Below are 27851 nucleotides of genomic sequence, written 5' to 3'. Positions count from 1 at the left end.
TAGCAGCGACCCCCAGTCCCACAGCAGCAGCAGCAGCAGGAGTGACCCCAGTGTGAGACACACAGCCCATAGTAGAGGAGAGTGAGGGGTAAATGACAGAGGTGGGTGCCACACAAGGTAGGAATAAGGGAGGCAGCACATATGGGCTCAGTATATTGGGGTGGGGGGTCAGTACCTACCTGTGTGGAAGTTCCCAGAGTTCCCTGCTCCGGCTACAAACCAATGGTCCCGGGTGCTTGGGAGGTGGGAGTGAGAGCGACTCAGTAAGGGACGGGAGACAATTACCTACATATCTCTGTACCGCACTAATATCTCTCAGCTCCCCTCACACACAATGTATAAATCTACTTTATATCCCGGGGTTAATCAGATATCCCAGCAGTTTCTTACTAACTACAAGCAACAAATTATTTTTGTATTTCCTTCTTTACAGTCATACAGGTTTAGCAAATTACCCTCGGTCCCTAACTGCTTGCCAGTCTCTACCTATGTATCCAATCATTCTCCTCTGCAAGGACAGTTTGACAGGCTGGCTACTACTGGCTGTGTCTGTCCCGCCCTCTTCCCTTTTTAGCCAGTGAGAGTGAGTCCCGCCCCTCCTGTACAGCTACAGGCAGCAGAGCCTCTCTTCAGGCAAGGGCGCGGGGTTGTGAGGGACAGAGGCTGTAGCTGATCCACAGGGAGTGTTGCTCCCTAACTCTTTTTACATCTGAATGTTGCTCATGGGTAAAAAAGGGTTGGGGATCCCTGTTCTAAAGAATCACTCCCCAACCGCTCACCTACTTTTTAGCAGGGACTTCAGGAGGCAAAAGCAGAAGGACAATAGGTTGGTGGGAGGGTGAGTAGTGATTGCTGTGTGCATGAGTTATGCTACTAATTAAAAGGGTTGTTCGTCTTTTATTAAAATTAAACTTTAATATGAGGTAGAGAGTGATATTATGAGATAATTTGCAATTGGTTTTCATTTTTTATAATTTGTGGTTTTTGAGTTATTCAGCTTTTTCTTCTGCAGCTCTCCAGTTTGCAGTTTCAGAAACCTGGTAGCTAGGGTCCAAATTTCCCTAGCAACCATGCACTGATTTGAATAAGAGACTGGAAAATTATAAGGAGAGGCCTGAATAGAAAGGTGAGATACAAAAAGAAGCAATAGGTCAGTAACCCCCATTTGAAAGCTGGAGTCAAAAGAAAAAGGCCAATTATACAAAAACTATTAAAAAAAGGCGAGTTGAAAAGTTGCTTAGAATTGGCCATTCTATAACATACTAAATGTTAACTTAAAGGTGAACCACCCCGTTAAAGAAGAAGTCTAACTTAAGGGATACTACTCAGTGAAGTGAATAAGCACTAGCTATTGAGAGGGCCAACTCTGCTCATTCTAGGAGAGAGAAAAGGGCTTAGCATTATTAGTAGAACAGCTGGATGGTCCCACCAGGAAAGGCAAGCATTAGATCATCAAGATGAGGGCCTTGTACACCTTTGAGTATTATCAGCAGTGATATTATCTTAAGAAAGAGTATATAAATCCTGGACTAAAGGCTTAGAACAAAACCTTATTCTTGTTGCTTAGTAGGGCTCTCTGTTTGTCAGTTATATAGGGCACATTGGTGAAATACTCAAAGTAAAACTTCAAGAGGTGGGCTTCCCTGCCTTTCCCATGGAAATAAAAAGAAGGGTACATAATGGCACAATGTGGCCACAGACATAGTCTGGTGTGCTTGTAATAATCATCCAATAAAAGTAACAGGCTTACGATTTCCATAAGAACATGGATTTGGAGTAGTAGTAGTAGGGGTGGGGCAGACGTAAATCTATAAAACAGAAAGCTGTCAGTCTAAGGTCGCGGGGGGGAGAGCAGGCAGAAGAGATGAACCCAAACCCTCGCGCAACCCACAAGTGGAGAAGCAAGGTTGGGCCGAACCCACCCGACCCGCGGGTATCAGGATGGCCAGCACATCACTGGTAGGTATGTACTATGTGCTGAAAAAACTCTCCAACAATTTCATAAGGCCCAACCACCCTACATGTTCGTCGGATATGCAAAAATTCAAACGTATATGGTACTGGCCTCTCCCACCGCCAGCTGTAAGTACTGAGAAAACATAGAATGCCAATACCTTAGTCGAAAATGGGGGGTTCCCATTCGGGCAGTTGATGTCCCGAATCGTTTGATCGTGACCTGTGTGTCCAGAGCACTTAATAAATTTGGGAACCCCCCATTTTCGACTAAGGTATTGGCATTCTATTTTTGCCCATTGCTGCAACTACTTCAAAAGCAACAATTTAACATTTTAATAATCTATATTGAAAGTTTTAATATATGGCACATTGTTTCCAGTAGGGTGGAATAATCCCTACAAGGGAGTAAAGCCGGCCATACACATTCAGATTTTATTTGTATTCGTATGCGGGTATAGATCGTATATTTTAATGCAACCATCTAAAACTGATATCCAGATTTAAACTGTAGGATTAAAGTAGGAAAAATAAATCAGACGATGTTCTGGCCATTTAATTGGCAGACAACAATCTACCGGAGCTATATCCTGGAAATAGTAGTAATGGTCACCAATGTTGTCAATATAGGCAAAATATGCAACGATATTATCGTTATCTGACAGAAATGTTCTAATCTATCCATGGTATGAAAATTGTCAGGTCAATTATTCTGATGGTCCATAATTGTGTGAAACTATTATATGTGTGTGTGTGTATGGCCAGCTTTACTTGATGGCATCACCACCCACATGCTGATATATTGCACTGATAAATAAACATTAACTGTACCCAACTATGGCACAAAACTTACAATACAAGTTACACAGCTGAAACATTGTGTTCCAGTCTATTGAACTTTCGAAAATCAAAGCCAAATCATGATTTGACATCACTGAAATGATGACTCCACTAATGTATCATTGCGAATATACAAAAGATGGTTTCTCTCTCCAGTGTGAAATTGGGATTATGCAGAGATCTGAGAAAGGTGTAGAGAGCATTTCCCACTTTCAGTCTATACATTCTACATCGACTTTAGTAAGATAAAACATTTTCCTCATTCAGAACAACTGTATGGTTTCTCTCCTGTGTGGATTCTTTTGTGCACTTTTAGGCACGAGGGGCTGCTAAAACTCTTCCCGCATTCAGTGCACGGGAATGGTTTCTCCCTTGTGTGAATTCTGCAATGAACTCTAAAATTTGAGCGATCTTTAAAACTTTTACCGCACTCCAAACAAGTAAAGGGTTTCTCTCCCGTGTGTATTCTGTAATGTACGGTAAGGTGCGAATGATGTTTAAAACTTTTGCCACACTCTGAGCAAGAGTACGGCCTCTCTCCGGTGTGAACTCGAAGATGTACATGAAGATTTGACTGTGATGTGAAAAGTTTCCCACAGTGAGAACAAGAGAAGGGTTTTTCTTCTTCGTGGCGCTTGTAGTGTCTGTTGAAATAAGAACGATCGGCAAAACATTTCCCACAGTGAGAACATGTGTATGGTTTCTCCCCTGTGTGAATTCTCTTATGCACATTAAGGCTTTTGTGTTCTTTAAACTCCTTCCCACACTCAGAACATGAGAAAGGTCTCTCCCCGGTATGAAGTCTGTTATGTATAATGAGGTTTGACTGATGTTTGAAATGTTTCCCACATTCAGAACAAGAAAACGGTCTCTCCCCTGTGTGACTTCTGCAATGTACACTTAGCTCTGAGTGACATCTAAACTGTTTCCCGCACTCAGAACAAGTGAATGGTTTCTCTCCGCTATGTACTCTTTGATGTCTGTTAAGGTACGAGAGACGAGAAAAACATTTCCCGCATTCTGGACAGGAAAATGGTTTCTCTCCGGTGTGACTTCTGTGATGTACAATAAGTTGTGCCTGCCGTGCAAAACCTCTGTCACACACAGAACAGGCAAACAGCTTCTCACCGGAGTGAGTTTTCTGATGCCTGACAAGGTCGGCCTTTGTACTGAAGGGTTGATGGCACTTAGGACAGTTGTAAATAACATTGATGCTATCGCTAGCTGCATGTGAGCCATGGCCCATTTCTGCTAAGCTATGATGTAGACTCCACTTTGTGACAGATGTACTTGTTCCCTGCTTTTGTTTTATCAAACTATTCATGCCAGAAACTGAATGGTTTCCCCCTTCACATGAAACCAAATTTTCTTGAATAGCTTTTGGTTCATAATCAGCTGGTTCATCTTTTATAACAATTAACATATAGTTCTCTGCCGAGCTGTTCTTCAGGCTGCATCGCATCATAGGAGTAGGTATATCTGTTCTTTGTATCTGTTCTGTAAGTGCATTAATGCTGCAATCTGATTGGTTTCCTCCTTCCCACAAAGCAGCTTCCTCTTTAATTCCATTGGCTGGTGGGGGCTGTTCCACTGGAGAAATTTCAAGCTTTGTGATATTTCCATTGGCACAAAATTCTGCTCCTTCAGCCCCAATCTTGTTTGGCTCATTATTATAACATAATGTTACTCCCAGATCAGTTGTGATATCTCTTTTATCTTTATATTCACGGTCTGGCAAAGACACAAGCATGAGAAATCATTTTACATTTAAGTAATATAAGCATGATTATACATGATGTACTGCATGTATGTGTATTTATTCAGGAACTGTATGTAGAGAAGAAACAGAAGCCTGGATACTGTCCCCCATTAGGCTCTGATACAGTATACTATAAAAAGTCAGAATTGAACTCAGTTTATTGCATGCCTGAATAAAAGACCAGAGTGTGTCGTATCAAATCACCATCCATTTTCCATAGTAAACATATACAGGTATAGGATCACTGGCGTAACTATAGAGTAAGGGCCCAAAGAAAATGGGGGCCCAAACCGCAGGGTCTGTTTTCTCTATAGTCTTGAAATCCCCCTCCCATGCTGTTGTTACGGCCCTGTATGGGATCCATTATCCGGAAACCCATTATCCAGAATAACGGAAAGGCCGACTCCCATAGACTCCATTTCATCCAAATAATCCAAACTATTTCCTTTTTCTGTGTAATAAAACAGTTTGTACTTGATCCAAACCAAGAAATAATTCATCCTTATTGGAAGCAAAACCTATTGGTTTATTTAATATTTACATGATTTTCTAGTAGATTTAAGGTATGGAGATCCAAATTAAGAAAAGATTTATTATCTGGAAAACCCCAGGTCCCGAGCATTCTGGATAACAGGCCCCATTACTGCATCAAGCTGTATTTCTTGATCATATTTCAGATCACAGACTTTATCATGCCGCTACAATATTTGCATTGTTCCTCAGTGTAAAATGAGTTATACGCATGAGAGAAAAATCCCCTCCATTGGACCAAACTGTGCATTGTCTACTACTGTTATTGATTCATAAATTTCAGAACTACAACAATGGTCTAAACTTGTGCTCCAATACTGCCTACTAGAAGCTGTGGTTATAAAGGCAGAAAAGGACCCTACGGGTCATCATGGTTGTTGGATACTTCACTTCTGGAGAAGGTGAGACTATGTCTATCATTAGGACCATGCGTGATACACAGACTTGCTCCTCTATGTATGTGTGATCATGACCCCTGGCCAGTGGGCGGATGGATTGCTAGAATTTCGGTGCCGACACTTTAGTGACACCCAGAGAAGGAGACTGACCAGCTCAGTGGGCTGATAGATCCCCAATGTCTATGATGCTCAAAAGATCAACTGGAATCTGAGTGGGTCAGTCTGGTCCATTTTTGTCCACTTGGGACATTTCTCCCAACCTGAATAAACATCTAATGATCTTTCCTTATGTACAAACTGCTCCTTAGTATCCTGTCCCCATATCACCAGTATTACTGTGTAACCATCATATGTAACTCACTGCTCCTGCTTTACTGTCAGCAGCTCATTTGTGTTTCTGTTGTTATCAAATTTACCTTGTCGTTTTTATGTTGATAAAACAAAAAAAAGATTTGATATTTTCTTCATCTGGAAACATTACTCACCCAATGGGCAGAGCTGTGGTGGATCCTCTTTTGTTCCCTCTGTGATACCGGCCGTGTCTGTTTTTAAATTCTCCAATGTCTGCAAAGAAAAATAGATGGAGACATGGTCAGTCCTTATGGCAACCTGTCACACACAATGTTCCAGTCATCCCCCAGCCAGAGAAAGGGATTATCATCCACTGTTACTAAACAATAAGGGGCCGCTGTACCCACCTCTCCAGTCAGCAGCTGGATGATGTTGGACATGAGTTCCAGGATCTTCTTGTCATTCTTGTTATTTTCCTTCTGTATGACGGAGCCAGGGGCATGCAGGGCCCCCCCATCATCTGACTTCTTCCTAGGGATGTAGTGCTAAATATTGAAAGGAAGAGAGAATGGTGTTTGAGCTGCAGAGAGACCCCCTTTGTACAGACAGACAGTCTCTTGTCAGTGTGCCAGTCACAGTGCCCCTCACCTCTCCAGTCAGCAGATAGACCATCTCCAGTGTCAGATTCACCATTCTCTCCTTCTTCCCCTGCTCCTCCTCCTCCTCATTTTTATCCTTCTTCTTCCCCTTCATCCCTGAAGGATAGAGCTAAGGTTACACTCAAGAATGATGAACTGTAAAACTTGTACTTACCCACACTCTGAGCAGCAGCGACCCCCAGTCCCACAGCGGCAGCAGCGACCCCCAGTCCCACAGCAGCAGCACCGACCCCCAGTCCCACAGCAGCAGCACCGACCCCCCAGTCCCACAGTAGCAGCAGCAGGAGTGACCCCAGTGTGAGACACACAGCCCATAGTAGAGGAGAGTGAGGGGTAAATGACAGAGGTGGGTGCCACACAAGGTAGGAATAAGGGAGGCAGCACATATGGGCTCAGTATATTAGGGTGGGGGGTCAGTACCTACCTGTGTGGAAGTTCCCAGAGTTCCCTGCTCCGGCTACAAACCAATGGTCCCGGGTGCTTGGGAGGTGGGAGTGAGAGCGGCTCAGTAAGGGACGGGAGACAATTCCCTACATATCTCTGTACCGCACTAATATCTCTCAGCTCCCCTCACACACAATGTATAAATCTACTTTATATCCCGGGGGTTAATCACATATCCGCCAGTCCCAGCGACTTCTTACTAACTAAACGTAACTGATTTCTTCTCTATTCACTATTTACAATGAGAAGCAGTTAGAGAAATTACCCTCAGCCCCTAACTGCCAGCCCACCCCTCTGCCTATTAATCCAATCAGCTGTCAGTACATTTGCTTCCCAGGATTCCCACTGCATTGCTTTCCAATGAGAAGAGGGTCTCCTGAGTAGAAATGTATAGATACAATATATAGTGAATAAAGTACCCCCAGTTGTAAAATATAAGGATATTATAAGTTACCGAGGAGTTTCATGACCATATAAAAACACGAGGCCGAAGGCCGAGTGTTTTTATACAGGTCATAGAACTCCGAGGTAACTTCTAATATCCTCATATTTTACAACTGGGGGTACTTTATTTATTATAATACACAAATTTCAATGAGTCATGTGACAGAAATGACATCAGAACTCACCGTTTATAACTGATGACATCAGAACTCACCGTTTATAAGGATATAAGATACAGGATATTCATGGCTTTTGTGTATTATATATATATATATATAATACACTGATGAACCTCAGCTAATAGGGGTGATACTAAGAGGGTGAATGTATAAAATAATCCCTTGGGCTGTTGGACAAGTACATGATCCATCCCTGTGTGAAAGCAGAGCTGTGATTGGCTCCTTTATTGCTTTAGGTAAATAAGTGCCAGGACACACCCGTCACTCACTTATTAGAACAATGGAGACTTGAGCACCCTGGTGCCCCTCTGTGCTCATTCCTCATCAAGTGGAACCAATAGGGGGGTTTGTATGTCTCTTTGTTGGACCAGTTTCTACACATCCTTAGAAATGGGCCCAGGTAACTCCCATGAGGGCTCCTTTAAAGGAGACATATAGGATAAATGAACAAACCCTAATTTTGTAGTCAATTATAAGTAATATAAGGTGTTGCTTTTACATGGAGCTAAACATTAATATTATCTTTAAAAATAGCCCCTTTATTGGAGCTCCCTATAGATGTTCTCTGGTCCCTGTCTGTGTTTCAAATGAGGGGTGGGCGTGTCCCTGCCAGAAGCACAGTAGGAGGGGGACAGCCAATCACAGCCCTGCAGTCACACAAGCACAGACGGGCTTCAGTTCCCTATCAGGTCCTGCTAGCTGCTGATTGGTTCCTAAGGGGCAAGTAGGAACATATGGAAAGGAAAATGAAAAAGCTCCTCCCTCTCCCCCCTGCAGCCAACAGAACCTACTGAGAGAGTTTTAAAGGACCAGTAATATCACATTTAAAAAAAAAAAAATGTTAGTATATTAATGGAAAAAAAACCCCACCAAGACAAATGAAACTTTAAAATCGCAAAGCCTTTATTAAGAAATAACTTACCAAAAGAGGAACACATGCGGAGTTTTGGTAAGTTATTTCTTAATAAAGACTTTTAAAGTTCAATTTGTCTTTGTGGGTTTTTTTTTTTCAATGTATACTAACAAATCTTTTTTTTTTTTAATTGATGTTATAGGTCCTTTAAACAGTCTCTGTCAATTTTTGGCACCAATCTGACATCACCCTTGATGCCTCACATCTTTGCGTCACCTCTCGAGGGGAAAAAAAAATACCCTTTGTGCATGGTCGCTTACATCATGGATTCATATGCATCACACATCAGAGCTCCGCGTGAGATCTCACATGTTCAGTCCACTTTTCCGGACACCACAGAAAATTCAAAAACACTTCCCTTGTCCCCACACCATTGCCAATGCCTCGAGGTTAAGCCTCTGCCATCCCTGTAACCTCAACTAAAAGTGGGTATCAAGACCTCAGTCTCTCCAAGCCTGGAACCAGTCTTCTATCTATCCTATCCATCCGGAGGACAGAGAAAAACAATGGTGTGGGGGTTTACAATTAATTCGATGATTGATTGGAGGTGTGTCTAACTGGTCTAACTGTCCTACTTTTAAAGGAGCGGAAATAATCTCGTGATTTTGCTGCTGTGTAGGAAAAACCTATTAGTACAAATCAAATTCTGCAAACTTCACTTTAATGTTTAAGAACACATATTAGTACAAACACAATGGCAATGTCACCTTTATTGGGCAAGTACATAGAATAAATACAGTGGCGGCTTCATGTTTATAGGAGTATACACTAATGACCAAGTCTATACACAGCATGCAGTATAATTCATTCACTGTCGGGTTCAACTATACCTATAGTTCCAGAAAATGACACAGTAAATGATCATTCATTCTCAAATGTCTCCTTTAAGGGATACTGTCATGGGAAAACGTGTTTTTTTCAAAACACATCAGTTAATAGTGCTGCTCCAGCAGAATTCTGCACTGAAATCCATTTCTCAAAAGAGCAAACTGACTTTTTTATATTTAATTTTGAAATCTGACATGGGGCTAGACATATTGTCAGTTTCCCAGCTGCCCCCAGTCATGTGACTTGTACTGATAAACTTCAATCACTCTTTACTGCTGTACTGCAAGTTGGAGTGGTATCACCCCCTCCCTTCCTCAGCCCCAGCAGCCAAACAAAAGAACAATGTGAAGGTAAACAGATAGCAACTCCCTAAAGCTGGCCATAGATGCAAAGATCTGATCATACGAATCGAGGATTCATACGATTTTCGGACCGTGTGGGGAGAGTCCCAACATTTTTTCGGAGATTGGACGTTCAGACAGGTTAAAAGATTTCTGTCGGCTGCTGATAATATCTCTGCATGTATTGCCGATTGTACGCTTTTCAGAGGGAGACTGTCACTAGCTTTGGTCGGACATAGCTTTCGTACGATTGCGGTCAGGGTCAGAACATCGGCTGATCTGTTCTTTTGTACTTTCCGTATTTGGAATGGTTAGTGGCAGGTCGGGAGATTGGAAAGTCCGATCGTACGATCTTTGCGTCTATGGCCAGCTTAACACAAGATAACAGCTGCCTGGTAGATCTAAAAACGACACAACAGTAAAAGCCAAGTCCTACTGAGACTGATTCAGTTACATTAAGTAGGAGAAATAACAGCCTGCCAGAAAGCAGTTCCATCCTAAAGTGCAGGCACAAGTCACATGACTGGGGCAGCTGAGAAACTGACGATATGTCGTGCCCCATGTCAGATTTCAAAATTAAATATAAAAAAAATCTGTTTGCTCTTTTGAGAATTGGATTTCAGTGCAGAAGTCTGCTGGCGTAGCACTATTAACTGAAAAAACATTTTTTCCCGATGACAGTATCCCTTTAACTAGCCTTCAGACTGCCCCCACCCACACTACATTTGGCCCCTGTAGGGCCAATTCCTCAAAGTGCCCATAGATAAGGAGTAGGAAGTGTCTCAATATGATCTCCGATGCCAAAGATGGAGTGGCCAGGAAGCTGGCTGTAACAATAGTTCAAAACAGCGGTATCCGATAATACTGCAGATGATAGCACCGATAAACAAGTGTAAGTAACTATAGCCTACTAAAGCGCAAAACTTAAAGGGAAAATAAAATTGCCGCCTAAATTGTAAGTGCATCCCAGGTTCCGTCTATTAATGTTGATATACTGTAAGCAACAGTAAATCATGAATTATCTGCACTGACATTGTCACTTTTCTCGCTCATTGCAAGCAGAAACTCGTTTTCCAGATATTCTCTCTCTCGGACGTGAAACTGGAAATGTGCGGTCAGCAGAGAACGGCGTGTAAAGCATCTGCTGCATTCAGTACAGGAAAACGGTCTCTCCCCCGTGTGAGTTCTACGATGGACTCTGAGATTTGAGCGATCTTTAAATCTCCTCCCGCAATCCAAGCACGGAAATGGTTTCTCCCCTGTGTGTGTTCTGTAATGTACCGTAAGGTGCGAGTGATGAGTGAAGCATTTCCCGCACTCAGAGCAGGAGTAGGGTTTCTCTCCTGTGTGTACTCTAAGATGTACGTGGAGGTGTGAGCGAGAGGTGAAGTGTTTGTCGCAGTGAGGACAAGTAAACGCTTTTTCGTCTTCGTGAAGTATGAGGTGTCTATTAAAATAGGAGCGATGAGCAAAACTTTTGCCACAGTGAGAACAAGTGAATGGTTTCTCCCCTGTATGAATTCTCTTATGCACAGTAAGGCTTTTGCGGTCTTTAAAATCATTCCCACACTCAGTACACATGAAGGGTCTCTCCCCGGTATGAAGTCTGTTATGTATAATAAGGTTTGACTGATGTTTAAACTGTTTCCCACATTCATTACAAGAGAACGGTCTCTCCCCTGTGTGACTTCTGCAATGTACGCTGAGCTCCGAGAGATATCGGAACTGTTTCCCACACTGGGAACAAGGGAATGGTTTCTCTCCGCTGTGTATTCCCTGGTGTCTATTAAGGTACGAGAGACGAGAAAAACATTTCCCACATTCTGGGCAAGAGAACGGTTTCTCTCCCGTGTGACTTCTGTTATGTACAACAAGTTCTGCTTCCCGTGCAAATGATTTCTCACACACAGAACAGTTAAATTGTTTCGTCGCTGCGTGAGTTTTCCGATGGCGGACAAGTCCGCCCTTAGTCATAAAATGTTGATCGCACTCGGCGCATGGATACAGTCCTGTGAGGAGGGGTATATCTGGGTGCAAGGCGCCAGATGTACTGGTTCCCTGTCTCTCAACCAATGATGTATTCATGCTGGAAGCAGAATGGTTTCCCCCATCAATTGATGCCAGATTGTCTTTAATACCTAACAAGTTGCTATTTATAGGAGTATCTGCCCTCTGTTCAGTAAATGAATTAATGCTGCAATCTGATTGGTTTTCCTCGTCCCATGAATCTGGTTCATTTTTAATAATAACGGACAAATAATCCTCTTCCAAGCTGTCATTATTGCAGTCTTGCATGTCAAGAGTAGGTGTGTCTGTTCCCTGTATCTCTTCTGTAAGTGAATTAATGCTGCAATCTGATTGGTTTCCCTCTTCACATGAAGATGCTTTCTCTTTGATCCCATTGGCTGGAAAGGGCTGTTCTGCTGGAGAAATATCAGAGTTTGTGAGATTTCCATCGGTACAAAAATCTGCTCCTTCAGCCCCAATCTTGCTTGTCTCATTATTATAACATAATGTTCCTCCCAGATCAGCTGTGATATCTCTCTTATCTTCATATTCACAGTCTGGCAAAGATACAAGCAGGAGAAATCATTATATGTTTTACAAAAGTACACACTATAGAGTCAAAAATAAGCAATGTCCACTGCTGAGTTGCAAACTACCTCAGAAGTAATGTCAGTACAAGGACTATTTGTATGAAGCACTGGGGGAGGTGTTAATGAGTTATTGGAGGCAAACAAACCTAAGTATAATGCCAAGTTTTGGCTGGAGCAGGGTACAGGTCACAGTCCTTGGGCTCGGAAGCAATTGAAACACATTTTCTAGAAGGATACGTGGCCCTTGCCAGTCTGCCTGGAAACACTTACTGCCTTAAACTAAAGTAAAACTTTGCTGGCAGTATAATAATATTCCAGAAAACACACGCTACTTCAAAACTCCTTGGCATGCATATGTTGGAATTCAATACCAGGAGATGTAAAAAGAAAATAATCAGAAGTACATAAACAGTCACCCCAACAGGCTCTGATACAGTATAAATAGTGCAGCCCAGAGACAGAACAGCAATGATTCCGGCAGAGAAGGGAGTCTGGCCTCTTTAGTGTCCTCGGCAGCTTTGCAACAGCTACAGAAGCTCTACATCTGTGTTTCTGTTGGTAACAATGTGAGTCTACTTGTTCAGTGAAAGAAACAAGGTTTCACTTTTTTATTACTCACCCAGAGGGCGGAGCTGCCGGGAATTCTTCTTGATCCCTTTCTTGTACAGATACTTTTTCCCCTTTGAAACATCCCATTCCTACAAGGAAAAATAGATGGAAACATGATGAGTCCTTATGGCAACCTGTCACACACAATGTTCCAGTCATCCCCCAGCCAGAGAAAGGGATTATCATCCACTGTTACTAAACAATAAGGGGCCGCTGTACCCACCTCTCCAGTCAGCAGCTGGATGATGTTGGACATGAGTTCCAGGATCTTCTTGTCATTCTTGTTATTTTCCTTCTGTATGACGGAGCCAGGGGCATGCAGGGCCCCCCCATCATCTGACTTCTTCCTAGGGATGTAGTGCTAAATATTGAAAGGAAGAGAGAATGGTGTTTGAGCTGCAGAGAGACCCCCTTTGTACAGACAGACAGTCTCTTGTCAGTGTGCCAGTCACAGTGCCCCTCACCTCTCCAGTCAGCAGATAGATCATCTCCAGTGTCAGATTCAGGATTTTCTCATTCCGCTCATTTTTATCCTTCTTCTTCCCCTTCATCCCTGAAGGATAGAGCTAAGGTTACACTCAAGAATGATGAACTGTAAAACCTGTACTTACCTGCACTCTGAGCAGCACCGAACCCAGTCCCACAGCAGCATCACCGACCCCCAGTCCCAAAGCAGCAGCAGCACCGACCCCCAGTCCCACAGCAGCACCGACCCCCAGTCCCACAGCAGCACCAACCGCCAGTCCCACAGCAGCAGCAGCAGCACCGACCCCCAGTCCCACAGCAGCACCGCCCCCAGTCCCACAGCAGCAGCAGCAGCACCGACCCCCAGTCCCACAGCAGCAGCAGCACCGACCCCCAGTCCCACAGCAGCAGCAGCAGCACCGACCCCCAGTCCCACAGCAGCAGCAGCAGCACCGACCCCCAGTCCCACAGCAGCAGCAGCACCGACCCCCAGTCCCACAGCAGCAGCAGCACCGACCCCCAGTCCCACAGCAGCAGCAGCACCGACCCACCAGTCCCACAGCAACAACAGCACCGACCCCCAGTCCCACAGCAGCATCACCGACCCCCAGTCCCACATCAGCAACACCGACCCCCAGTCCCACAGCAGCATCACCGACCCCCAGTCCCACAGCAGCAGCACCGACCCCCAGTCCCACAGCAGCAGCAGCACCGACCCCCAGTCCCACAGCAGCAGCACCGACCCCCAGTCCCACAGCAGCACTACCGACCCCCAGGCCCACAGCAGCACCGACCCCCAGTCCCACAGCAGCACCGACCCCCAGTCCCACAGCAGCAGCAGCACCGACCCCCAGTCCCACAGCAGCATCACCGACCCCCAGTCCCACAGTAGCAGCAGCGACCCCCAGTCCCACAGTAGCAGCAGCGACCCCCAGTCCCACAGTAGCAGCAGGAGTGACCCCAGTGTGAGACACACAGCCCATAGTAGAGGAGAGTGAGGGGTAAATGACAGAGGTGGGTTCCACACAAGGTAGGAATAAGGGAGGCAGCACATATGGGCTCAGTATATTGGGGTGGGGGGGTCAGTACCTACCTTTGTGGAAGTTCCCAGAGTTCCCTGCTCCGGCTACAAACCAATGGTCCCGGGTGCTTGGGAGGTGGGAGTGAGAGCGGCTCAGTAAGGGACGGGAGACAATTCCCTACATATCTCTGTACCGCACTAATATCTCTCAGCTCCCCTCACACACAATGTATAAATCTACTTTATATCCCGGGGTTAATCACATATCCGCCAGTCCCAGCGACCTCATACTAAAAGTAAAGCCGAATGATTCCTTTTGTCTGCGGTCAGGGAAATTACCCGCAGTCCCTAACTATTAATCCAATCACGTCTTCTACAGCCTTCTGACACGCCCCTCGTTATGAATCGACGTTATACAGACACTATCATGTTTGGTTGGCAGGACATCCAGTCTTCTATTCTCCGTTTCTCTCCCGCCCCCTCCCTTCTTAGCCAATGATTGAGTTTGCCCCTTTCCGTACAGTACATTACATACTGGCAGTGTCATTCCCGCCCCTTCCCCTCTTAGCCAATGAGTGAGTGTGTTCTGTCGTTCCCGCCCCTTCCCCTCTTAGCCAATGAGTGAGTGTGTTCCGTCTTTTCTTGCCTAGATACAGACAACAATCCACTTTTTAGCCAGGAAAGTGAGAGACGCCGGTTCCCTGTGCTGCAAGTAATATTTGCCCCTCTGCTGGTTTGTTCCTGGGAATCAGATCTACACTGAGAAGCAGAAGAATAAGGTATGGAGGCTGAGTGATGATCTCAGGTGTCACTGGCTCCTACTGGCTGTCTCTGTCCCGCCTCCTTCCTTTTTAACCTATCAGTGAGTTGTTCCAGACACCAACCTGCTGAGTTAAAGGGGTAGTTCACCTTCATGTTAACTTTTAGGGTCAGTCCACACGAGCAAATTTGGGGCGACAATCTCCCTGAACTGCCATCGCATTTCTTCCCGTCCGCTATCATGAAAAGTCGACTGCGCTAAAGCACATGAGGAGCTTTATTTTCCGAAGTCGCCGAAGTTTCTCTTTGGGAGGCTTCGGAAAATGAAGCACTGCATTGTGCTTTAGCGCAGTCAACTTTTCATTATAGCGGACGGGAAGACACGCAAAGGCAGTTCTGTCGCCCAGTAGAAGAGGCGGTTAGTCGCCAGGCGACTAAATCTCCCCGAATCTGCCCGTGTGGACTGACCCTTAGTATGTTGTAGCCGGCTGAGCATGTGCAGAATACACAGGAGAGATGGGACCGGACGTGGGGTAGGCGACAGAGCAGGTAAGTGCCTGGTGCCCCCCCCAGCTTTGCGCCCTAGGCACGCGCCTACTCTGCCTACCCCTTGGCCCGGCCCAGTGTAGAATGGCCAATTCTAAGAAATATTTCAATTGGTCTTCATTATTTATTTTTCATAGTTTTTTTTTTTTTAAATGATTTGCCATTTTCTTCTGTTCCTTTCCAGCTTTCTAATGGGGGTCACTGACCCCATCTAAAAACAAATGCTCTGTAAAGCTGGCCATAGATGTAAAGATTTTTAAAAGATCTTTTCGTTATCGTGAGACCAAGATTATCTCGAAGTGATCGTTTACATGTACGATTTGTCCATCAACTAAAAAGACCATTTCAAGCGATATTGCCAGGAAAACTGAGGGGAGCTCCCTGCTTGGCCCTGCAAATATAAATAGATTGCACTGGGACCGATAATTTTTTTTTCTCCACCTATGACTAAGCGCCGGAGGGTGCGAAACGCATAAGGTGGGCCTTGTGGGGTCAGTATGTATCTGAGTTTTAATGCTAATTTAAATAAAAATTATTTTTTTTACTGAAGAAAAAAGCCTTGGGACAGTTATCTTTGGATATAGGAATTTTTTAAGTAATACACAGGCCGATAAATGCTGCAGACAGACCGAGTCCGCAGCTTATCGGACTTTGTGTGGGGCCCTCCGACGGGCTTCCCCGATTAATATCTAGCCAAAAGTCGGCCAGATGTCGATCGGGCAGGGTAAAAAAAATCCCGCCGGATCACATCTGTTTGTTGATGCGGTCCCGCGATCTGCCCGTATGGCCTCCATTCTGATCCGATATCGCCCACCTCAATGTGGGCATATCGTGGAGAGATCTGCTCGTTTGGCGACATAATGAGCGGATCTCCCTGTGTATGGCCACCTTTACTTTTACTTACTGACTGCTGTGGACACAATTCTCTAGTTTAGACAGTTGCTGGCCACTCTGCAGGGAAACAGTCACACTCATGAATGGCAGAAAGTGTTCAGGGTTATTTCATGTTTTATTTGTCTAACCTGACCAACCTCTGGCAACATCGGAGTGAAACAGCCGCACTGTTCGTTTCCCTGCAGAACAGCCGGCTACAGTCTGGAGCAGGGTCTGCCCTAGGCCCCCCCTCCGGTGCCGGCGTGTGTGGCTCGTCTGTGCGCGGCACCGTGGTTGTGCACATGCGCATATCCTATGGTGACAGTACCCACTGCCCTGAACTAAACCACTAAACACAAATGGAACACTGCTTGTTGCATCTCACCTGCATCTGGCAGTTCAGTGCAATGCATTGGATACTGCGACACAATATTATCTGTGGACTCATTCATTGACATGCAGTGAAACACATAAAAAGGCCACCACACAAGCAGATTTGGACTGGGAGTCAAAATAGGCCCTGGAATATCAGGTCCAAAAAGCTGCCCGTCGGTCTTATAAATAGTGACCATCCATGATCAGTAAGCAGTGTCGGACTGGGCCAGCAGGACACCGTGAAAAAACCTGGTGAGCACTGGCCCTCATGGGCCCCTGCCGGTCCAGACCTGCTCCCCTGGCTGCCCTATAAAGAAATAAACCTGCTGCACCGTGTCCGTGAATGCGCCCATGCCAGGCCAGGGAATCGGAGGTCGGGAAAGGGCCCCTGGGGACTGCCAGGAGGGCCCTTCGTCTGCAGCCCAGGTGGGCCCCCAAGGCTCCAGTCCGACCCTGGACATCAGTGGCAGAGCAGTGACATATGGGGGAGATGTCATGACATTTGGGGGCACGTTTGTGCCTTGTGAGGGCAGGGTCATGAAATTGCGAGCAGTTTGGAGTTTACAAGACTGAAACTCAGACAGTTGTGACCCAAATTGGATGAACCAGCACCACCTCAAACTCAACCTAACAAATACTGAACTTATCATCTTTCCACCTAAGCCTGGTCCTACTCCCCTATTTACTATCTCAATTGATGGCTCATTAACCCTGTCAACTCAACTCGCTGTCTGGGGGGAATCTTTGACTCATCTCCCTCCTTCTCTGATCATATTAACACCCTGTCAAAACCTGTCACTTTTTCTTGCGCAATATTGCCAAAATCCATCCCTTTCTTTTACCAGATACGTCCAAGACTCTCATGCATGCTCTCATCCTATCCCGACTAGATTACTGTAACCTTCTAATGGGCTTGGTTAAGGCATACAAAAGAAAGATAATGTAGGTGACACCAGGAGAGGACTGAGGGGTTCCTAGCGATTTTGTTGTATAATAATAATACACAAGAACCATAACTATCCTATAATTTATATCCTCATTTCTGTCACATGACTCACTAAAACTTTGTGTATTATAATAAAGTACCCCCTGTTGCAAAATATGAGGATATTAGAAGTAACTTATAATATCCTTATATTTTAAAGAAGGGGGGTACTTTATTCACTATATATAATGTATGCACTACTGTATCAATTAATAGAACAAACATGGGGTCATTACTATAATAGATATAATAATACACATGGGTGTTTCTTCATGCAATCCTGCTCAGTGCCTTTTGTATGTGTCCCATCACATAAGTTACAAGACCTCCTTCTATCCAATAGTGATAGTACCTACTACACAACATGGAACCACCAAATCACTAAAATCCAAAGTTGCTTCCAGGGCGCCAAACTCTGGCGAAGTTGCGCTAGCGTTGGCTAATTTGCATACGGCGGGAAGTTAAAGTACAATGGTCGTATATGTTGCAGCAAATACATTAACCTTAATAAAATAAAATAGAGTTGTTATATTGCTCTACACATGAGCCCAGTGTATAGTTTATGTGCCATATGGTAGGAAATGTAGGGGGGAGCCCGGGTACCCAAAAAAAATGTATTGACTTTTGCTATCCCCCTGAAAAAACTAAAAGACGAACTAAAAATGGAAGAAGCCCTATACATTCCATTGCACTTCGCCTGGTCTGAGGTGGTGAAGGCAAGTCTGGCGGAACAGGTAACGTTCAGTAAAATGTGCATCTTGGTGAATTTGCGAAGTAACGCTCTTTCGCTAGAGGGAAACGACCAGTGGCGATCCTAGAGTGGGGCGTGACACGCAGCCGGGCCCCCTCCATACGGCCGCATTTGCCGGCATTTTCAGGGGCGAACGGAAACTGGAAACGTCGCCTGGCGTAAGAGTGCAAAGTAGTGCTAGAGACCCTGCAACAACACAATGATGTCTGGGGGAACTGGGATTACTACAAAACCACAATAAATGATGCAACTTAGATTCCCCAATTTTGGATCTTTCAGATGGGTATTGTCATCCCATTAATGGTCTCCACATTTTCTTTTATTTTCTTTTCTTTATTATGTTATTGTGGTATTTTCCGCTATTGTCTTTTTTACCTCTCTCTCTTTTTTTCCTTTTGTTTCTTTATGGTTCTTTCCTATCTCTTCTCTCACTAATGTTACAGTATTGTGGTAATAGTCTCCGACTGTATTGTTTAAGTAACTGATGCGAATGTTGAACGAAGACAAGCGACATAATGTATCGATTACTATACTTGTACTTTACCGTGAAAAACAATAAAAATTGTAAGTTACAAAAAAAAGTAGTGCTAGAGTCTATCTCATTCGTTAGCGAAGTTACGCCCATTAGTAAATTGGCAAAGTAACGAAATGACGTCAAGCTGGTGAATTTTCGCTAACGGTAGTCACCGTAAATTTGCCCCTTAGTGTCATGCAGTGGGTACTTTCACCATGGGACAGAATGAGATCCCCACGTGGAGTAGCACATAAAAGAGCCACTGCACAAAGTTATGTCCTTGTATAAGAGCCCTAATACATATACTGAATCCCTTATCCAGGTTTCTGGAACACTTCAGTTTCTGAGTGCCTAAAATGCTAAAGAGGAACTAAACACCCTTACACAAACTAATGCAAAATTGCAATTATTTTTTTTTCTTCTATTTTTCACCAACATCATGAATTTGCAACAGGAGCTCCCCTTTTGTTCTGGCCAGTTGCCAGAGGTTTTAGTGACTGAGGCAGGAGACTTTACATTACTTTGTCGTATTTTACCTCCCCTTTATCCCAATCACCACATTCCCTAATAAAGTGCAAAGCCCACGATAAAAAAGTCAGCAGCCAAAAGCATTACCATTTTATTGAGGGGTAATCCCCCTTAGAAAGGAATTATAGTAGCATCATAATTGTATGTTACTCTTCACTGTATATGTAAAGTTTAGTGATGCGCGGGTTCCGGCCAGCTCCTGCACAAAATCTTCGGGTCTGAAGACCTAGAACTGGCGGTTTCCAGCGCCTAAATTTATAGACTTGCACCTGCCCCTTTTGTGACATCACTGTGGGTTGGGTCTGGCACGGGTCAATAAATAGAGGGGGAACAGCTGGGCGGACCAGATATAGGTTGCGTGGGGGCGGGTTAGGGACAGGTGCGGGTTGAGAATACAACACTAGTACAGTTACTATCCTAAGCTGGTTTCTCTCCTGTGTGTAACTGGGAATGTGCAGTAAGCAGATAACGACGTGCAAAACATTTCCCACAATCAGTGCAAGTGAATGGTTTCTCTCCTGTATGAATTCTCAGATGTACATTTAGGTGTGAGGTACGGGCAAAACATTTGCCACATACAGTACAAGTGAATGGTTTCTCTCCTGTGTGAATCCTGAGATGTCTGGTAAGCAGTGACATACGGTAGAAACATTTGCCACATTCAGTACAAGGGAATGATTTCTCTCCCGTGTGAACTCTGAGATGTAAAGTAAGCTCTGGGCGACGGGTAAAACATTTTCCACATTCAGAACAGGAAAATGGTTTCTCTCCTCTGTGAATTACTGTATGCATTCCAAGCTCTCTGTAACTACGATAACATTTCCCACATTCAGTACAAGTGAATGGTTTCTCCCCTGTGTGAATTCTGAGATGTGTGTTGAGGCCTGAGCGACGGGTGAAACATTTCCCACATTCAGAACAGGAAAATGGTTTCGCTCCTGTGTGATATTTTTTATGGATTCTTAGGCCTCCATGATTTCTGAAACATTTCCCACATTCAGTACAAGTGAATGGTTTCTCTCCTGTGTGAATTCTGAGATGTGCTGTAAGGCCTGAACGACGGGTAAAACATTTCCCACATTCAGAGCAGGAAAATGGTTTCCCTGCTCTGTGATATTTTTGATGGGTTCTTAGGCCTGACCGATCTGTAAAAAAGTTTCCACATTCAGAACAAGTAAATGGTTTCTCTCCTGTGCGACTTCTTTCATGTGCAGTTAGATCAGAATGACCCACAAAAAGTTTCTCACACCCAGAACGGACAAATGGTTTTGCTCCAGTGTGAGTTTTCTGGTGCTTGAGGAAACCGGCCTTAGTACTAAACTGTTTATGGCACTCAGAACAGTTATACATGTTCATGATGGGAATAGGTGCATCTGTTCCCTGTACTTGTTCTGTGGGATAATCTACACAGCCATCTGAATGGTTTCCCTCTTCACATGAAGCTGTTTCCTCTTTAATTCCATTTGATATATAATTAGCTGACAAGTTATTATTCAGGCTGTATTCCATGATAGGAGCAGGTGTATCTGTTCCCTTTATCTGTTCTGTAAGTGGATTATTGCTGCACTCTGATTGGTTTCCCTCTTCCCACAAAGCAGCTTCCTCTTTAATCCCATTGGCTGGTGGGGGCTGTTCCACTGGAGAAATTTCAAGGTTTGTGGGACTTTCGTTGGCACAAAATTCTGCTCTTTCAGCCCCAATCTTGCTTGGCTCATTATTATAACATAATGTTCCTCCCAGATCAGCTGTAATATCTCTCATATCTTCATATTCACTGTCTGTCAAAGACACAAGCATGAGAAATCATTATCACATTGTATACACCCCTGCACCACCTGGGCTCCCATCTCAGTCATGAGGTTTTCCACTGATGCTGCAATTCTTCATGCAGATGTTGGGGGAAATGCCCCATGGTTTCAGAAGGGTCTGGATCAACGGGGCCCACCAGGTTTCTTCCCTGTGTTCTGCCCACTCCAGTCCTAAAGGATGATATTATGGGGCTTGTTAATCAAATGTCGAATTTTATAGCTATGTGAGCTTTTTTAGACCTCGAATTAACTAAACTTAAGAAAAAACTCGAATCAGCAAGTTCGGGGTTAACAACCTGAATACTAGCGTTTTCGCAAAAAAAAACAAAAAAACAAAACAACTCAAATTCAAATTCAAGCAAAAAAACTTGAAAATCATGAAGGCTATTAATATCTACAAATGGTTCATAGGACCTCTGCCATTGACTCCTACATGACCTCAACTTTTTTGGATTCAAGTTGTTTCCATGGACGGGGTATAATAAATCTCGAAAAATCAAAAATACCATTCCATTGAAGAAAGTGTTTAATGTAAGAAGTCCCTATTATATCCCAAGTGACTTGAATGTTCTGGGTGATCCAAGCGTTGATAGGCTGAACTTTGTGGTCGTTATGGAAGTATTTTATGACTTGGGATGAAGGAGAGGTTATATATATGATGTGTAATTTAGTTAGAATTAGATATGGAGTTTGTATAAACAGTGTGGGAGGCAGTGACAGAGGGATGAATGCAGAAGTATGAGAGGAGACTTACACAGTCACAAAGCATTAAACTTTGTGTTAGGGCATTAAGTGTATAGTGGGGAAAAAAATAAAAATATGATATATTCTGTGCGCTGCACCCATTACTCACCCAGTGGGCGGAGTTGCTGGGGCTCCTCCTCCTTTATCTCTTCCCTGTAAAGGTCCTTGTTTCCTTTTATATAGTCCCACTCGTCCAAGGAAAAATAGATGGAAACATGATGAGTCCTTATGGCAACCTGTCACACACAAGAGGGCAAATTCACGAAAGTGCGAAGCGCCTGACGCTAGCGCAAATTCGCCAGCGTGACGTAATTTAGTTCGCCGATTTACTAATGGGTGCTGGCGTAAATTTGCTAGCGAAGTGGACCTGTTCTAGCGCTACTTTGCATCCTTACGCCAGGCGAAGTTGCGCTAGGGCGAACGGACCACGCTAATTCACTAACTTGCGCATTTTACTGAACGTTACCTCTTGTGCCAGACTTGCCTTCGCCACCTCAAACCAGTTGAAGTGCAATAGAGTAAATAGGGATTGCTTCAAAAAAAGTTGAAATTTTTTCTAAGTCCCAAAGTATGCTGGCGTCTTTTCCTTTTTTAAGGGTGATAGGCTGAAAAAGATTGTACATTTTTTTGGGGGTACCCTCCTTCCCCCCTACATTTCCTAACATATGGCACCTAAACTATACAGTGGGCACATGTATAGGGCAATATAACAACTCTATTTTATTTTATGAAGCTTTCCCAGCTTGTGTAGTGTGATGTATTTGCTGCTACATATACGTCCATTCAACTTTAACTTGGCGCTGTATGCAAATTAGGCATTGCTAGCGTAACTTCGATTTCCTTGACAAATTAACGCAAGCGCAACTTCGCTACCGTTCACCGCCCTGAGCGCAACTTCGAATTTTAGTGAATTAGTGGCGCCCTGGCGAAACTTTGCCTGGCGAAGTGCTGCGAAGCCTGCGCTAGTGCAACTCCGCAGGTTAGTGAATTTGCCACAATGTTCCAGTCATCCCCCAGCCAGAGAAAGGGATTATCATCCACTGTTACTAAACAATAAGGGGCCGCTGTACCCACCTCTCCAGTCAGCAGCTGGATGATGTTGGACATGAGTTCCAGGATCTTCTTGTCATTCTTGTTATTTTCCTTCTGTATGACGGAGCCAGGGGCATGCAGGGCCCCCCCATCATCTGACTTCTTCCTAGGGATGTAGTGCTAAATATTGAAAGGAAGAGAGAATGGTGTTTGAGCTGCAGAGAGACCCCCTTTGTACAGACAGACAGTCTCTTGTCAGTGTGCCAGTCACAGTGCCCCTCACCTCTCCAGTCAGCAGATAGATCATCTCCAGTGTCAGATTCACCATTCTCTCCTTCTTCCCCCGCTCCTCCTCCTCCTCATTTTTATCCTTCTTCTTCTTCTTCCCCTTCATCCCTGTGTCACTCGCTTCCTCCCACATTCCCATTGGCTCCTTGTGGGAGGGACTGACCTGAAAACAAGCAGTTAGACATTACTATGGAGGATTATTCCCAGCAATATTTCCCAGCAGCGACCCCCAGTCCCACAGTAGCAGCAGGAGTGACCCCAGTGTGAGACACACAGCCCATAGTAGAGGAGTGAGGGGTAAATGACAGAGGTGGGTGCCACACAAGGTAGGAATAAGGGAGGCAGCACATATGGGCTCAGTATATTGGGGTGGGGGGTCAGTACCTACCTGTGTGGAAGTTCCCAGAGTTCCCTGCTCCAGTTACAAACCTATGGTCCCGGGTGCTTGGGAGGTGGGAGTGAGAGCGACTCAGTAAGGGACGGGAGACAATTCCCTACATATCTCTGTACCGCACTAATATCTCTCAGCTCCCCTCCCAGCGACACAACTGATTCCTTTTGTCTGTGATTACAAACATTACCCTCAGCCCTTAACTCTAAGTCCCTCTGACTATTAAGCCAATCATATCCTCTGCATCAGTCTGCCCCTCCCCTCTCAGGAAGGACAAAGGCTACTCTGGCTCTATCAGGTTTGGTTGGCAGGACACAGTGTGGGCTATTCAATGTGTGAGCCCCGCCCCCTACTAGTGAGTGTTGATTTGCTGCCAGTTTGTCTGTAAGCCAGTGAATGTGTGTTGCCTTTTCCTGTCAGACACACAGCAGCTGACAAGTCCCACACACAGTATAATGTAAATAACAAGCTGGATCATATGGACAATAGAAAAGTCTCTTTATTCAATGGAGCAGAAACTTGAGCAGCAGAGAACTGGTACAGAGGAACATATTACAAATGAGTTAAATAAAATCAAAATATAGACTGTAAAGTAGAGCTGGGCCACTGGTATTGCCATCCGACACGATAAAACGTTGTGCCGGGACTCCTGCCTCAGGAAGAGATTGGGCAGGACAAGGGCATAATCTGGGATGTTTCCCTGCGAGTGGCCAAGGGGACCCCCATGATGATAGAGAGAGAGAGTGTAGGGGTCGAGAGGACAACACTAGAGGGGTGGCCTTACCAAGTGTCCAATTTGGATCATTCTGGTCCATATAGACATCTATATAAACTAGGGATGCACCGAATCCACTATATTGGATTGGGCCGAACCCCCGAATCCTTTGTGAAGGATTCGGCCAAATACCGAACCGAATCAAGAAGAAGAAGATTTTGTTACTTACTTGTTTTGTGACAAAAAGTCACGTGATTTCCCTCCCCACCCCTAATTTGCATATGCAAATTAGGATTCAGATTCGGTTCGGCCAGGCAGAAGGATTCGGCCGAATCCAAATCCTGCTGAAAAAGTCCGAATCCTGGATTCGGTGCATCCCTAATATAAACGTACAAATGTCCTCCAATGAATGAGAGTCTGCACTCGCAGGACTTCTGTAGAAAACACTGGCAGATATATTACTTTTCCTGACAAGGATATTTATGTTGTACATTAAATACTCAGTGTTAGACATGTCATCCTGTTGCTTTCCATACTGTAGTCCTTTATATTGTATTTCACATTTTTGTGGAATTTGGTTCAACTACTTTTCCTGTTTGTCCTTTTCAATCTCTAATGCCCTTCCATCTGCTTTGAATTTCTTTGGCTGCAGGGGGGGGATGGAGAAAAAAATGAATATTGTTACAATGAGTACTTCATTTCAGAAGAGCCACATAGTATGACAGTACTAAACCACATAGTATGACACTAAAGTGATGTTTTGAACCAGCCATACTTGTAACCTACCCAGTAAAAAAAACACCACATCCATAGGCTGTATGCATACCCCCTACCAGTGTCGGACTGGGACACCAGGGGCCCACCCAAAAACCTTTGACTAGGGGCCCACCAATTAATCTTAGACCAGGGGCCCACTCTCAGTACTATTATTCTCTCTCTCCTCACTCAACCTCTATTCTCCTAGTCTCTTTTCTTTACATACTATAACCTATTATTACATCTATTTAGTCTCTTTGTTCTCATAGAAATAGGGAATGGCCATGAAATAGGCCAAATGTTTAGCAGCATGAGGGCCCACTGACACCTGGGCCCACCGGGAGTTTTCCTGGTATCCCAGTGGGCCAGTCCGACACTGCCCCCTACATATGCTTGCAACACATATGATACGCCCCACATATATGATTATAAAATAAAAAATTGTGGCAATCATTTACCCTTTTTTTTCAGCATCTGAAAGAGTTTCCCAGCCTGTAATAAGTTGAACTGCCACCTCATCCCACAGTTCTTTCCTTATCAGCTTATTGTGATATGATGGTATCAAATCAATCAGCCTATCTGGATCAAAATGCTGCTTTACCAAAGGCATTTTTCTGGAAATTGTTGTCGCAGGAGTATTGTCGCGTGGCGTCCTCCTCGAAACAAAGCGTCTGAATGACGATGCAGCGCCCTCGTAACTACGTGCTCACGACTTGATGCCGTAGAATCTACGTTTAGCATTCTTACATACGCATTTCCGCTGACGTCATGCCGCTAAGGATATTATCTCAGCTATTTGTCTCCCCGTCTGTTTGCTACAGGCGTTTTTGTATACTCCACTATGTCTCTGCTATTTTCCGATTATCGTTCCGAAAAGGGTCTACGTGCGTTTTCAAGCTACTGGCGCTTTTAAATAGCGTTGTATGCATGGTACCCGACGCTTTCCTTTACTTTCTATGTACAGACAAAACGAGCGAATAGTCGCCCCTACTCTCTTTTTAAAAACGCGGGCGACAAATGGTCCCATGTGAATCAACCCTAAATCTCCTCATTTACCTAGTGTAATTGTATGAATTGTCAGCTTACAGAAGGTTTTCCTCATACAGTGTTATAAGTTGGTCCACGAGTGGTAACCGGGGCAGGGTGATGGCAGAATTCTTTCCATGATGAAGAAGAACCTAAGAACAACATATAACCAAGTCAATGGTCAAGGCATCAGGGGGATGGTTTGGGGAGTTAAGGGGGGCCCAGCAGTGCTGCACTTACTTGCAGAGACAGGCCCCTGCCATCAGTGAGCTGCAGACTTCGGAAGGGAGAAAGGGCTGGAGATCCGATGACATCTATCTTCCTTCTTGTGCTCTGATTCGCCATGAAGTATAAGTCCCGGTAAAGCTGCATGGGGATTGGATGGGTGAAGTTTGAATCTCCCCTCTACTTTATCCAATCACCATGCGGCTTATCCGGGACTTACATTTCACTGGAGAATCAGAGCATAGGAAATTGAAGAGACTGGCACCTGAGCTCCCTGCCTAAGGTAAGTGCAGTTTTCTTTTTTCTTTTAACTTGTAGGGGCCCTGACCAAATGTGTTTTTTTTTTAATAACTTGTAGGGGCCCTGACCAAATGTTTTTATTTAATAACTTGTAGGGGTCCTGGCCAGAATGACACTGCCCAGAATTAGACAACTTGTTATTTACAAAGACCCCTAGATCCTTCTCATTTAAGGAAACTCCCAACACATTGCCATTTAGTGTATAACTTGCATTTATATTATTTTTGCCAAAGTGCATAACCTGCATTTATCAACATTGAACCTCATTTTCCAGTTTGCTGCCCAGTTTTCCAGTTTAGACAAATCACTGTGCAAAGTGGCAGCATCCTGCATGGAACCTATAGTTCTGCACAATTTAGTCTCATCTGCACAAATAGAAACAGTACTTTCAATGGCCACCTCCAGGTCATTAATAAACAAGTTGAAAAGCAAGGGACCTAGTACAGAGCCCTGCGGTACTCCACTAACAACACTGGTCCAATTAGAAAATGTTCCATTTACCACCACTCTTTGTAGTCTATCTTTTAGCCAGTTCTCTATCCAGGTACAAATACTATGTTCCAGGCCAACATTCCTTCATTTAACCAGTAACCTTTTGTGTGACACTGTATCAAATGCTTTAGCAAAGTCTAAGTAAATCACATCCACTGCCATCCCAGAATCGAGGTCTCTACTTACCTTCTCAAGAAATTAAGTTAGTCTGGCAAGATCTATTACACATAAAACCATGCTGGCACACACTCATAGTATTATGATTTGCTATAAAGTCCAGTATCTTATCCTTTATTAACCCTTTGAAAAACTTTCCTACCACTGACATCAGACCACTAACTGGCCTATAGTTTTGAGGCTGAGAACGGAATCCGTTTTTGAATTGCGGCACCTTATTAGCAATTCGCCAGTCTCTTGGCACCATGCCAGACCTCAATGAATCCTGAAAAATGAAAGAATGATATAAAGCAT

The 27851-nt window shown here is 44.3% G+C and overlaps 2 protein-coding genes across 3 annotated transcripts; both read right to left on the bottom strand.

Moving 5' to 3' along the window:
• Positions 1–1206: 1206 nt before the first annotated feature.
• Positions 1207–23282, bottom strand: LOC108703846 (oocyte zinc finger protein XlCOF7.1). Its single transcript, XM_041576344.1, has 7 exons — positions 23230–23282; positions 22265–22391; positions 20024–21381; positions 12797–12875; positions 10613–12144; positions 5967–6090; positions 1207–4524 (listed from the first exon to the last, which is right to left on the bottom strand). The coding sequence occupies exons 1-7, from the start codon at positions 23260–23262 to the stop codon at positions 3053–3055; spliced, it is 4725 nt and encodes a 1574-aa protein (XP_041432278.1). The 5' UTR covers positions 23263–23282; the 3' UTR covers positions 1207–3052.
• LOC108703800 (zinc finger protein OZF-like) lies at positions 10197–13457 on the bottom strand. 2 transcript variants are annotated; one of them, XM_041576583.1, is made up of 3 exons: positions 13251–13457; positions 12797–12875; positions 10197–12144 (listed from the first exon to the last, which is right to left on the bottom strand). In XM_041576583.1, exons 1-3 carry the CDS (start codon positions 13335–13337, stop codon positions 10592–10594), a joined length of 1719 nt encoding a protein of 572 aa, XP_041432517.1. In that variant the 5' UTR covers positions 13338–13457; the 3' UTR covers positions 10197–10591. The 2 variants fall into 2 exon arrangements, with proteins under 2 accessions (XP_041432517.1, XP_041432518.1); XM_041576584.1 differs by lacking the exon at positions 13251–13457 and adding an exon at positions 13010–13057.
• Positions 23283–27851: the final 4569 nt, after the last annotated feature.

This window comes from Xenopus laevis, chromosome 9_10L (assembly GCF_017654675.1).
Source record: "Xenopus laevis strain J_2021 chromosome 9_10L, Xenopus_laevis_v10.1, whole genome shotgun sequence".
NCBI lineage: Eukaryota > Metazoa > Chordata > Amphibia > Anura > Pipidae > Xenopus > Xenopus laevis.
The sequence above is the reverse complement of the archived record's forward strand: the minus strand, read 5'-3'. Positions and strand labels throughout refer to the sequence as shown.